General features: G+C 30.8%; 1 protein-coding gene across 1 annotated transcript; it reads right to left on the minus strand.

Annotated features, from left to right (window-relative positions):
* Positions 1 to 5,337: 5,337 nt before the first annotated feature.
* On the minus strand, positions 5,338 to 13,500 carry LOC107449566 (noggin-1). The gene is made up of 3 exons (XM_016065120.3): positions 13,136 to 13,500; positions 10,444 to 10,915; positions 5,338 to 5,807 (listed from the first exon to the last, which is right to left on the minus strand). The coding sequence occupies exons 2-3, from the start codon at positions 10,890 to 10,892 to the stop codon at positions 5,522 to 5,524; spliced, it is 735 nt and encodes a 244-aa protein (XP_015920606.2). The 5' UTR covers positions 10,893 to 10,915; positions 13,136 to 13,500; the 3' UTR covers positions 5,338 to 5,521.

Raw genomic sequence — 13,500 nt, forward strand, 5'->3', positions numbered from 1 at the left:
GGCAACGCTAGAAAATCTACCAATGATTGCCGCTAAAAATGTCACATGCCAAATGTAGCTGAGGTGGCTCAACGTATAGCGCTTTTAAAAACGGAAACTGAAGCTAGGCAGAAGTGAGTAGTCTCTGTCGATAGATCTCTATTTTAGTATTTTGTTGAAAGCGCTTTTTTTCACGAATTTATATATTACGAATTTATTTGAGGATATATATCACGAATTTATTTGTTTTATTATTGTTATTAGTTATTCACTGAAAAATGAGTCTCAGTCGTGCTGTTACGCTTTAAGATTTTATACTATAGCACATTTCTAATAGGTTTAACGAATTACGTGTCATTTATTTGAATTCAAATTTATTTTAATGATTTAATATTTACTAAAAAGATGAAATTTTTTTAAAAAAAAAAAGTTGTTATATGGATTTGATTGATTGTTTTGAATCCTTAGAATTTTGTGTATTTGCAATGTACCTAAGTTAGTAGTGAGCGAAGCGAGGTTGGTTTGCGAAGCAAACCATATAAGATTGCGTAGCAATTTTCGGGGTTTGGCGAGCGTCAGAGAGCAGGGGGGGGGCGCAACTCCTCTAGTATATAAAATTTTCCTTAAAGTGAAAACCAATGCATGAAACGGATTATCTGATCTCCGTAATGTTTGTTATAAAAATTTGAGGAGAAAGATAGATGGGCCATATTAAGGATTCATTTCAAGACACTGTTTGGAATGTTCGATGAGGGTCATCACTCACCCTGCCTTCGAGCTAACTGTGGAAGGTTTTCCTCTCCCTATAACAACACTAATAGTTCCATCTAAATACCTATGGAAGTTTGTCACCATGCTTCTGGGTGTGGTGTTAAAAATTCATTATCGTAAAACCAAGAAATGATTCAATGATTGGAACACAAACTATACAACACTCTTAAAATGTGAAATTCTGGAGCACGGGGGGAGTGACTTAATTTATTCGGCAATAACACCTGAATGAGCAGCATGCACTTCGGAAAAAGGGTTCCGTTCACTATTTAAATGGAACAAAATTTATATCGCTGGGAATCCATCTATCAAACACAGGAAATTCACTGGTTTAGAATGTCAATAACTATATTTATTTTAAAGGAGAGTGTTTTGTTTCTAATCATAGAGAGAGAGAGGGGGGGAGGAAAAAAAAGAAGCACCTGTACCACCGCCACCTCGTGCAAGGTCACAGGTGGGCGCCCCACCAACCACCCACCCTTCAGAGGCGTCATCCATAGTGTACGCGCGCCCTTTTGTCGGAAGCTCACACCTCCTCCGCTATTTCTCCTCCTCTTTCTTAAATGAAAGAAAGCAAATCTAAATTTTATATACCAGCTCCAAATGTTCCAACTTCTTTCGGCGGAACACCCTCATTATAACCGGGAAAAAAAAATGGCTTTGAAAATATTGAATGTGAAATACAGTAAAACCTCGCTATTTCGGGGATCCAATAAATATAGTGTTGTAGAGTAGTGTTTCCCAAAGTGTGGTACCCGCAGGGGTACGGGAACAGTTTAGAGGGGGTACGCATTCTTATGCGAAATATCATGCAACAAAACGAAAATCTCAAAAAATTTTATTTTAAAATAAAGCTTGCCATAAAAATTTACGATGACGTATTTTTCAATGGACTATTTTTTGCAGAATCGACAATCAGTGGTGTCAACAGCTAGTTGTGACTTTTGTGCAATTTTTTTTTTTATAGTAAAAAATACATTCATTTTTCTATGAGTGGTACACAGCGTTACGAAAAGGTTAGGAAGGGTAGACAAAAGTATGGGAAACACTGTTGTAAAGGGATGTTTGGGGACACAATAAGATATTATGTATTAACTATAAATCTATTGATGGGTTATATAAAAAAAAATTTAATTTGCAGAGTTCAATCAGTGACTTCTTATAAGGGAGGCAAGAATGGAAGGTCTTGATCTATGTACATCAAGGACGGTGTTGCCAAATTAGGGGTTTTCCCCCTAAATTTAGGGGGATTTTTTTATCTTCAGTGGGTATTTTAGAGGAATTTGTTTTTAGGGGTTTGTTTTAGGGTTATTCGTGAATTTTACTAAATTCATTTTGGTTACGTTCAAATATCAAATTTTAAAACTGAATGTGTGAGATGGTAATATGAAAATCAATATGTTAAACCAAAACAAAAAGATTAAGATATAATTTTAGACCTTTACCCCTTTGTTGAATGTAGTAGGTTATTACTTAGCTCGATCAACCAGTACGTTTGGAGAATTTGAATTCAAATTATTTAAAATTTTTAATGTGCATGGTTTAAAAATAATGCCAAAGGATAAAGAAAAAAAGAAGTACGTACAAAAGTACAAGAAAGATTGGGAACACGAAAAGCAGTTTAAAGGTTTAAGGGTAAAGGATTTTGTATCTACTTCTTCTATGTTAAAAATGTTTAACAGCGAAAACATATACGAATCAGAAAGTATTGACGAAAATATGTTTAATCAGAAATTTAAGCATAATGTTAGAATTAAAATATTAAAAAGACTATATCGTTGATAATAAAATATTTATGAAACAATGTGTGAGTCAAAAAACATTGAAAAAATATCTTAAATATTTTAGTAGAACTTAAAGAAAATGTAACGATTGAAATATAAAAAAAAAGATTAATTTGTTGATAATAAAACATTAAAGCAACGTTTTCCATACATTATTTAACTTTTGTACTATTTTTTAATACTTATATATTAAGTTAAAAATTTTGGGGTTTTTTAAAAATTTTTAGGGGATTTTACAATGCCATCTGGGGGTGAATGGTTATCAGCATCTGGCAACACTGTGTGGAAATGTGAAGCAAAATTGTGGCAGAAAGTTTGGATAAAATATGCACACATGATGCAACAGACGGATATATCCGAGCAATACTAAAATCTAGATATGTCGCTATATGTCTCCAAAAAATTAAGACATATGTAGTAGATAAAAACGGAANGATTTTTCAACGTTATCTGGGGGTGAGCGGTTATCGGCACCTGGCAACACTGATCAAGGATGGAGTATTGAAATCTGGAATCAAAAGCCATTCATGAAAAGAATGTACATAATTGGGACTACTCTTGTCAAAAGATGATAACATAAGATTTTTTACATTATTCGAAAACCAATAATAAATGGAAAAAATAAAGTTGATATTTGGAAGGGAAAAAACATCGTTTTACAAGGGTTTATTGCGTTGGAGAATATCGCACTATTGAGTGGAGGTAAACATTAATTCATATGGAAGTTCATCGGGATCACGAAACATAGTTGCAATAGAGGGAGTTATTGTTGTATCGGATGTCGTAGTAGCTAGAGTTCACTGTACTTAGTATTTTGAATGTGTGTATGTATTGGCTGAAAATGAATAACATTATCCGTCAGACGGTTTTCAAAAAAAGAACTGCTTTATAGGCGTTGAGATTCCTGAATTTTGTTTTGAATGGAATACATATTATATCCTTTTCATAATTTATTGTTATCGAAATCTCCTTAGTTACAAAATCGCAAGTGCCACCCTCTGTGGCTGTTCAAATTAGCGTCACAGTTTGCTTTACTGAGTCAAAACTATAAAATTTTTAAACTTAAAATTACGGAGTGTGTGTAGAACAGACATTCAGATGGAATGAAAAATTAATCCTACTGTTAAACTTGCTGAGAAAAAATACCATACGGACCGCTGTGCAGGATGCAGGAAGGCAACCAGGGAGTTAAAATTGAGCATGCTGAGAGATCGCGTTTGATTATGAACTTAATGCAGAATGCTTTTTTTTTTTTTTTGAAGTAGTTAAAAAGTTATTGCAATTTTAAAGTTCTTTTTGAAAATTTTTTATCACTTTTTTTGTTGTTGTTCGTTATATTTTGCTTTGCAATTCAAAATCTATAAGACTTGTGAATGAAAAAGGTGTGTAGGAAAGTGTACTAAGAGTACGAGGGAATACAAAAAAATTGTAGATTCGATTGTTAGTTTGAGAATTATATATAAACTGTTAAACTTGTAGTTAAAATAAAAATAAATGTTTGTTGATCTACTGTTTGTTGAAATGCAAATACAGAATTGAAAATTAATGTGCTTTTGTATTATAATTTTAACAAGAGATTTAATTTTTTAAACGAGAGATTTTTTGTTGCAAATTGAGTGCTTTTTTTCTTCAAATGTTGACTATTTCTCCTTCACTAGATCTTTATTTTATAAACTCGAGCTCAAGTAGTTATCGATCAAAATTGGAAAAAANAAAAAAAAAAAAAAAAAAAAAAAAAAAAAAGAGAGAGAGAGAGAGAGAGATTGCGTATTGACATATTTAAATCTTAACATTCATAATGTAATTTAGGAAAAGAAAAAAAAACGAGCAGTGTTCAGAATAATTTCCTATTTGAATTGTTATTAGTTTCGTATTAACAACGGCTAAAATTAGTTCGCATAAATTTTTTCTCATCTTTTCACACATTTTGTGTACTTAAGGTGAAACTTTTTTTTCTTTTCTTTTAGCAACTTCAGGTGATTATTTTTTAAATCTAGGTCAACAGTCCGTTTCGTCATGATTACCAGATTAACAAAATGTTCTAACATAAAGATAAATTAATTGCATACCTCCTGAAAGTTCGGGAAAAATATTGACGTTTAAGTAGAAATAGACAAATGATAAATGAGAGTAAAATAGTGAACAGAAAATCCAAGATTTTATAAATTTTACTATTTTTTGTTCATTGTCATTTATTTAACTTAATAAAATTCATAGGAGTAACTGTCATTTAAAAAAATTATGGATCATTGATTGGTAATAAATATAAACATTACTGCGGAACACTGGTATAATGAATCGATTTTTTAAAAAAATATACCATCTTCCAATTTTTTTTCATCTTTTTTTAAAAAAAAACAAAACAATTAAGAAATTTTTTTTTCCTTCACGGAATAAAGCCTCAAACTATATAGAAATAGTCGCAAATTTGAAAATGATAGTTTATGAACGCATTCGCGGCTCTGAAAACTTAAACACTTTTTTCCGAATAAACTTGTTTACATAATGAGTTATTTATGAATACAAAAATTTAATATTTGTATTTTTTTTTTTGGTAATCAACTATTTTGAATGACAAGATATCGAAACCAATTTTTATATTTTCTATATAGACATAAAATTTTTTAACCATATCGTTTGAACAGTTTCCAATAGTTTTTTTCTTATACATAATGTTTTTATTTTTAAATCCATAACATCATTACAGTCAAAGGTTTTGTTGGACACCAAATTTTGAATTTTTAAGGAAAAAAGGTTTTGCTTAAAAGAATGTTTTCAAGCATTGAAGCAATCGTTTGAAGTCTTTCTTATTTAAACGTTTTTATTTGACTTCCTTCTTACGCATTCATGTAATTAACAGTGAAAAAAGTATAATAAATAGGCATCATTAAAATACGTATAAAAAATGTCTAAATAAAATTCTATTTATGATAAAAGTGTTGCACATTTTTGAAAGACTGTTCACTGAATCACGGGTATTTACAATGTTAACAGGTACAAAGACAGTCGTTGGTGATTGGATATGGAACACGTATCCAGCTGCATTTTAAATTTATATTCTGGTCTTTGTTTTTAAGTTGTTCTTTATTGTTGTTCTTGAGGTTTTTCCTGCGCCCTTTCGGAACTTTGCACTGCCATCTCAACAGATGCAACGTTGTCGTACCAGAAGGTACGCAATGCATTCCAGGAGGCCAAGAACAGGTAGCTCTCACGCATTCGCCACGTCTGATGTACCGGGGCCAAAATAATGCTCCAATATCTTCCCACGCGTACCTGAAAATAAAAAGGATTCTCATTAGACAAATCACATGATCTGAGCAACTGGAAAGTCATGGATTTCGATATTGAACAAAATTTGTCATGATTTTAACTTCTTTTTCAAAAAAAGAAGAAAAAAATATAATGGAAATTCATGGATTTAGGTCGTCGAGAAATCTGATTTTTAAAATAGAATTTACCCCCTCCCCAATTTCATGGTGTTCCAAATGTCTAAATTTGTAATAAAATCTCCACTCACAGTCATATTTTATTAAAATATAAAATTTTTTTATCCTGCCCTTTAAAATTAGGGTGTTCGTACAAAAGATGAAAGAAAGAACATCATTTCTAGAGCGAATTATCTTTTAAACTTCTGTAATTTCAGAATTTTTATTATTTTTAGTTTATCAATTTAAAATTCTAGCTGAAGCAAGCCAGTCATTGGCGAATTTTTTTTAAATTCCGAAATGAGAACAGAAAAATCAGGAGTATTTCTTTCCTTTCTGATGAACAAGAAAAGTATCTTTAGAATATAATTCTGCAGAAAAGAAGAAAAATATTTGCTTTTGTATTTTCTTCAGCTATTTTATTGCTGCGACTTTTTCTTTACTCTGTTTTTAAAATTTTAAATCTATAAATATGAAAATGCAAAATATAACAGTTTTGGTGATACCTATCATTTCAATAAATGTTATTATAATGCTTCTCGAAATTATTGTTGCGTTTTTGTTGGAGAAAATACTAATTTTGTTAAGTCATGAAAAATTCTTGGAATGAGTCATGAAAAGTCATCGATTTTAAAGTCTAAAATGTAGCACATACCCTGCACATATTATTGGTAGGCGTAATAATTCATTTTAACCCTCAAATTATCCCTTCATTTGCACTCGGGGTATATTGCAACAATTTATTATCCAGAGTTAACTCCGGTATTTTGCAACGATTTATTATCCCGAGTAAACTCCGGTATATTGCAACAATTTATTATCCAGAGTAAACTCCGGTATATTGCAACAATTTATTATCCAGAGTAAACTCCGGTATTTTGCAACGATTTATTATCCCGCGTAAACTCCGGTATTTTGCAACGATTTATTATCCAGAGTAAACTCCGGTATTTTGCAACGATTTATTATCCCGAGTAAACTCCGGTATTTTGCAACGATTTATTATCCCGAGTAAACTCCGGTATTTTGCAACAATTTATTATCCAGAGTAAACTCGGTCATATTAGAATGCGTCAATACGTTTTTTTTTTTTTTTTTTTTATATCATATCTTTATTCTACCGGGAACATAAACAAAATTCTGCTGTGACACAGAAAAAGAGAGTAAAAAAAATGGCGTTCGCTAGCGAAAGTGAAAATAATGCAGATGATTTTTCAGATGATGAAGATGTGTAACCTATACAAAGACTCATATTTCATCTTTTTTCATTGGCCCGAGATCATTTGAGATAGTAAACTGATTTTAAATTAAATAATTTTTACAAATTAAAAAAATTTTAAAAATTCAACTTAAATCTTATGTTTTGTTTTAGTTCCTTGCATTTATGAATGAAATAAGAAAAAATAGGTTGATTTTTTTGCATTTTTTTTTCTCAGAAAAATGGGTAAGGGAAGCGGTTAAGTACTGATATTTTATTTAATAAAAACTTATTTTCTGTTAATATCGAATGTCTTTATTATATAGTAATCGCAGGTCTAGGTGTACAACATTTTATGATAGAGATATTTAATAACCCTTTTACAGCCTTGATTACATTTAATAACATAATTTTATCATAAATTCTATGTAAAACTGAGTTCAGTCAAAGCATACAATATTTGTTTAAAAAGCAATATTGAGAATTCATGTTGTTGAAAACAAATAATCCCTAATCTAAAAAAATATCTAAAAAAATTTTGCCAAAAATAAATAAGAATTTTAAAAACAAGTTTTATAGAGACAATATTCGATCAAAATGATTGTTTAAATTTGGCTCGCTTAAAAATTTTTATATTAAACTAGCCGCCAACGGATAGCAGCTGGTTCACCATTTTTTTTTCTTTTTTTAATTTTTTTTTAGGAAAATAAGTTGATAAGAGAAAAAAAAATGCACACTTTTTACACGAGAATATATTTATTTTAATAAAAGTTTATAATGCAATGCTTATCCTTTTATTTCTTTAAATACAATATATAAAAACTAAGATTTTCAAGGACCCCCTGAGTGCTTGGCGGTACTGTCGACGTCCACCTAGACTAGATGGCCTGTCGATAGGCCATCTTGTCCACAACTTTTATTTTATGATTTGTTCTAAATTACTTTTGATCGCAAATATTATTTCTTTGCTGATCACTTCAATGGAAGAAAGTTTTATGTTGCGGATATAATTACGGTCCAAATGATGAGACTTCACTCTAAGATTCTAAGTAAAATCTTAGGTGATACTCTATACAGCTTTATTGTTTTTACGTAACTTGTTTGCACTCGTTTACATTCGTGTATCCATTGCACTGCGGGCCAGAAGACTATGATCTTTGGCCAAAAGTAAAAAATCAATTTTTCAACTAAAATATGTGTAGGCAGTTTTAATATATCCCAAATTAAGTATTCATAATCATTCCAAACATTATAATTTACTTTTTGGACTGACGAGAGAACAATTTAATGAAAAATATGTTTAAAAAAATTGTTTTAAATGTAACTTTTAAATTTTTATTTCAGAAATATATATAGGAATTTCACCTTAATGCTACACTTTTATCAGATTAATTGGTGTTAAATTATAGTACAAGTTTTCAATGTGTTGGATTAATACTCTTGACAAACTTATAGTTTGTATCTTATCAATTGACATTTTACAATGTTTGAATGACTTTCGAATTTTAGTTCCAAAAAGTTCCACGAGGTAATTAGCTAAACTTTGTTTTGTTGTCTTCTTTGATGTTTCATCTTTCGAAAAAACCTGCCCCATTTTGCCCGTATTGCAAAGGTGGACTAAATATACCGAAAAGCAAAAATTATGTTTTTTTTTTCTTCATGCTTTTTATTTTTAATATAAATTTACAAAAATTATTATATTTTCATTGCTATATTTAGTTATTTAAACGAACTATATTATTTTTTAATTTTTGCTCGCCCTATTTCAGCCGCCATTTTGCTGTTTTGGGAACTTTTAGTGTCCTTCAAAATTTCAACTATGAATTCAATTTACCTGCACGTAGAAACCCCTAAATAAAAAACCCCAAATTTTGAAACAAATTTTATTGAAATACTAATTTTGGCCACGAAACCTAGGATGCTGGTCCACTGTGCATTGGTGAAATGAGACGATATATAATATAAATTCGACAATTGGATATATATTACATAAATATAGAATATATCAAGCATTCTATTAGTATATTATAATAATTGGGTCAAATGATGAGACGCACTGCAGTGTTTTGATAATGACATGTTTTGCACGAGTTTATATACTTCCTATTTGTATTTATTTTTAACGTATTGCATTACATGTATGTAAACAAGTGCAAACCGCGTCAAAACTGTAATAGAGTATTAAACGATAATTAAGATTTTACACAGAAGGGCGTTTAATAATATGGACTGTACTTTTGTGTAGACATTTAAAAATTCCTGCTTTACTTACGTCATCCCTGAGGATGATCCGATGATTTTAATTCTTCGGTAGCCAGAGTGAAGCACTTTACTTTAGGACAGAGCTTTTGAGGTGACCAGCTACTGCGAGTGATCTCTGGAGAATCGTGTCTTAGGATGTTGGACTTAAAATGAAGGATAGCCACACCATTCAAGCTGTTTTTCAAACTCCTCACATCAAATTATGTTTTTTTTTCTTCTTTTAGCGAATAATATGCTAATTTTATAATTGCTGTGAGATTGCAACTGTTAGGTCTAGTTTTGTACTCAAGTTACTGTTAGGTCAAGTTTTGCCGATCCTGTCTACGCTTATTTTGAAAATGGCGCATATTGAGAAAACCCACAGTTTTGTGAAAATGAAAAGTGTTTGTGGTCTAGTTTTATAATATTTTAAAACATATTTCAATGCTACGTGACTTGGGATCATAAAAATGTGTAAAAACTGAGAATAAGGTAGTGACTTTGATGATTTTCATCCAGGGGAAAAAGTTACGTCAAATTTGGCGATTTTAAAAAAGTTTAATAACTTTTAAAACATGTGAGTTGTCTGTTCTAAAGCCCAGACAATTCGTCGCGGCAAGATTATATCTATAGTTTAAAAATCACCGCATCGGTTTAAGGCACTTAAACTATGGCTTCTTTTATTTTCCTTGGTGGCAGGAGATTCGGAAAACAGCCTTAAGGAAAAAAAATCTATAACAGACCTATTTTTATTTATTCTCAGATATGGATGGATGTCACCTCGAAGCCTTTTAAAATGTTAAAATGCGTTTGAAATGTTACGGAATTTTATTTAAACGTCGGAAAGTTATATTTTAGAAAGTTATATGAGAAGCAAGCTTTCATGAAAAATCGTTGCATAAAAAGTGGATAGGTTGTCGCTTTAAAAATGTACAACGTGAAAACACGCGCGTAAAAAAAAAAAATCATCCTAACAGCTTTTTTTTTTCTCTCTCTCCTTAAAAGAAATTTCTTCTTTTTTATAATTTAGGTGTTTAACACTCACCTGATTGGACAAGATGCTTTTTTCATCATCCATTTTTCGACAGTTTTGACCAATCCAGGAATTTCTCGGATATTTGCTTGAGCCAATTCCTGACTCAGATTAGACAGCTGAAGCTGCTTTATAAGTTCTGCCTGTTGCCATTCTCTGTAAACGTATGTGGCACCGCGGTCAGGATCCTTGTTGACCAGAGGAGTGGGCTCTTCAATGGACATCCAGAGTGGATCGTAGAAACTTCCCAAAATATCCAGAAGTTGGTCGGGATCCAAGTGTTTCTTCTTGGGTCGCTTGTTGAAGCGGTTATTCATGAGGGAGAGACGTCCCCCACCGCCCCCCATTCTGGACGAGGGCGATTTCCTTCGAATAAAGACACTGCCACTCGTGGTCGTCTCTGCAGATAAACAGATCAGTGGGAAGAACAAAAGAATGAATCCAAAGATTGTGCGTAGCATTTTTTTAAAATTTTATGTTTAACCTAGAAAGAAAAAAGAGATTAAATAAAATTAAAATTGGGTCGTATAGCGTATTTCTGGATTGNAAAAAAAAAAAAAAAAAAAAAAAAAAAAAAAAAAAAAAAGAAAGGTTTGTTCATCAGGGTTACCACTCCACAGGGAAAACCTGGAAAATTCAGGGAATTTTGATTTTTTTCTTCGCAAACTGGGAAAATATAGGGAATTTTGTTTTGTCTTTTAAAAAATGGTGACCACTCACAGCGATGGGATATTTAACCATGATATTTCAGCTATACTAAACTATTTTATTTACTATAGCATTATTTAAGTATGTTTAGCTGTTTTCCGATCAATAAAACTAATAAATATAGTTAGTCCACTATAGCACAGTAATTGTTGTGTTTTTTCTTAATATATTGAGTATAATATGTCCTGGGAAATTTTTTTTCTCCAGATTTGAGTGGCAACGCTGGAAATCTTTCAAACGTGTGAAAGACAAAAAACTAAATGATTCAACACTATTTTTAACCAATAGCTAATATCAATGATATGAAAACTTCCTTTGCTACGTTACGTTAAGTACGTTAGATTCTGTCTGTATTTTAAAATGTATTAAGTTTGAAAATGATACAGAACTCATCACTGCATTAAGCATGATTCTTAAAAAAAGATATTTAAAAAAAAAAGTAAAAACATCGATAACAATCTAAATGCGAAAAATATTTTAGAAGAGAAGAAACATTTGAGGAGAGGAGGAGACATGAAAACGGTCTTCTCATCCGATTTCGAGTGTCGCGCATTTTGCTCTTCTTTGTTTCTCTCAGCCACCGCGGCCGTTGTAATAAAATGCCATTTTTTAGAGAATGAATTTTTGATGAGAATTAGACGAATTCATAAAAAGCCTAATGGTGAGTTTCTTATAAACACCATGTTGCTTATAAAAAGACAATCCGTAAAACACAAATAAATTGGTTGTATAATATGGATCGAATCAAAGACTCTAAAGTACGTCCCATCAAAATATCCAAAAAGTAGCTCTCTGATTTTTCTCGCTCTCATCAAAATTTATTTTTAATATTTTTTTTTTAATATTAAATTTTAAAATTGTTAACAAAATTATAGCAAACAAGCCGCATTTATGGAATATACGTTTATGTTTAGTTTTGGTATGTTTTCATTGAATTCAAAAATTTAGGGAAACAAAATGTTAAACACAAAATATGCGTAAGAATAAATTTATTTAAAAAAAAAAACTTTACTTTCGAGTGTTACTTTATGTTTTGTAGGGTATCTTCATAATAAGATATTTAATGAATCACCCCGGTTTTCAATAACTTTCTGCGCGTTTACGAAGTATTTATGTATTAGGCTGAACCAGAGTTTCCCAAACTTATGTCTTTTGTCTACCCTTTCTAAATGTTTCGTAACGCCACTCATAAAAAAATGAATGTATTTTTTTAAAAAATATGTTTATTTAGAATGGAGAATTAAGTTAAAAATCCCAACTGGCTGTTGACACCACTATATTAGCTGTTAACTCGGCAAAAAATAGCCAATAGAAAAATACGTCATCGTAAATTTTCATGGCTAGCTTTGTTTTTAACTAATTTTTTTTTAAATTTTCGTTTGTAGCAAGGTATTTCGCATAAGAACGCCTACTCCCACTAAACTGTTCCCGTACCCCTGAGGGTACGCGTGCCACACGTTGGGAAACACTGGACTAAACTATTCATTAAAAGATAAAACATTATTTTGTATTAAAAAAAAATATCTGTTGTACCTCTGCAATAAAAAACTGAAGTTATCTGTAGATTTTTTTGAATGTTTATTTCTTCTAAACTGATTTTAATCCATTTTCGGTTTTTATCCATTAAAATTTTATTGTTTAACAAGGTATAAAATTGTGTCGAGACTTATTAAAAAAATTTTTGATTATCGTAAAACAGCAAAAATAAACCAATTTATGTTTTTTTTCTCTTCACTGCTTTTATCATAAACCCTTTAATCGTTACAAACAATACTTTTAGGATTGATTTAATGAAATAATGGATATTATTCTCCCCAAGTATGAGTTAACATTAAAAAACAAAATAATTAATTTAAGAGAGTCGTTTCCAACACTTAGTTTTTTTTGCAATGCTTCAACCGAGAAAAAGTTCAGGTAGAGAGTTCTTAAATAAAAATAATATTTTCGCGCATGAGTGCAAAATATTTTAATTTAATATAAATTATAAGGAACTTACCTTAAAGGTTGTGGGGAGGGGGAAAAACAAATGAACACTAGAAGATTTTCAGGAGAAACAAGTAAAGAAATATTTGAAATGAATGGTGAATGGATGTGAGGCTTTTTATAAGAAAAAGAGAGCCGGAATATCGTCGAGTATATGTTTATCCAAAACGGAGCCTTTTGAAAGTGTTTCACAAACACTTGTGTCTTTTGAAATTGGGTGGCATATATGATTTTTTCTTCTTCCATGTTTTTCTAGTTAATATGACTTTTTTGTTTTGTTTGTTTGTTTTATTATTATTATTTTTTTTTGAAGTGTTCCTGTCACTTCTTTCATATCTTTCACAAACCCTACAGCAATTCCGATGGCGCACCATTTTC

Source organism: Parasteatoda tepidariorum, chromosome 9, assembly GCF_043381705.1.
Source record: "Parasteatoda tepidariorum isolate YZ-2023 chromosome 9, CAS_Ptep_4.0, whole genome shotgun sequence".
Lineage (NCBI taxonomy): Eukaryota > Metazoa > Arthropoda > Arachnida > Araneae > Theridiidae > Parasteatoda > Parasteatoda tepidariorum.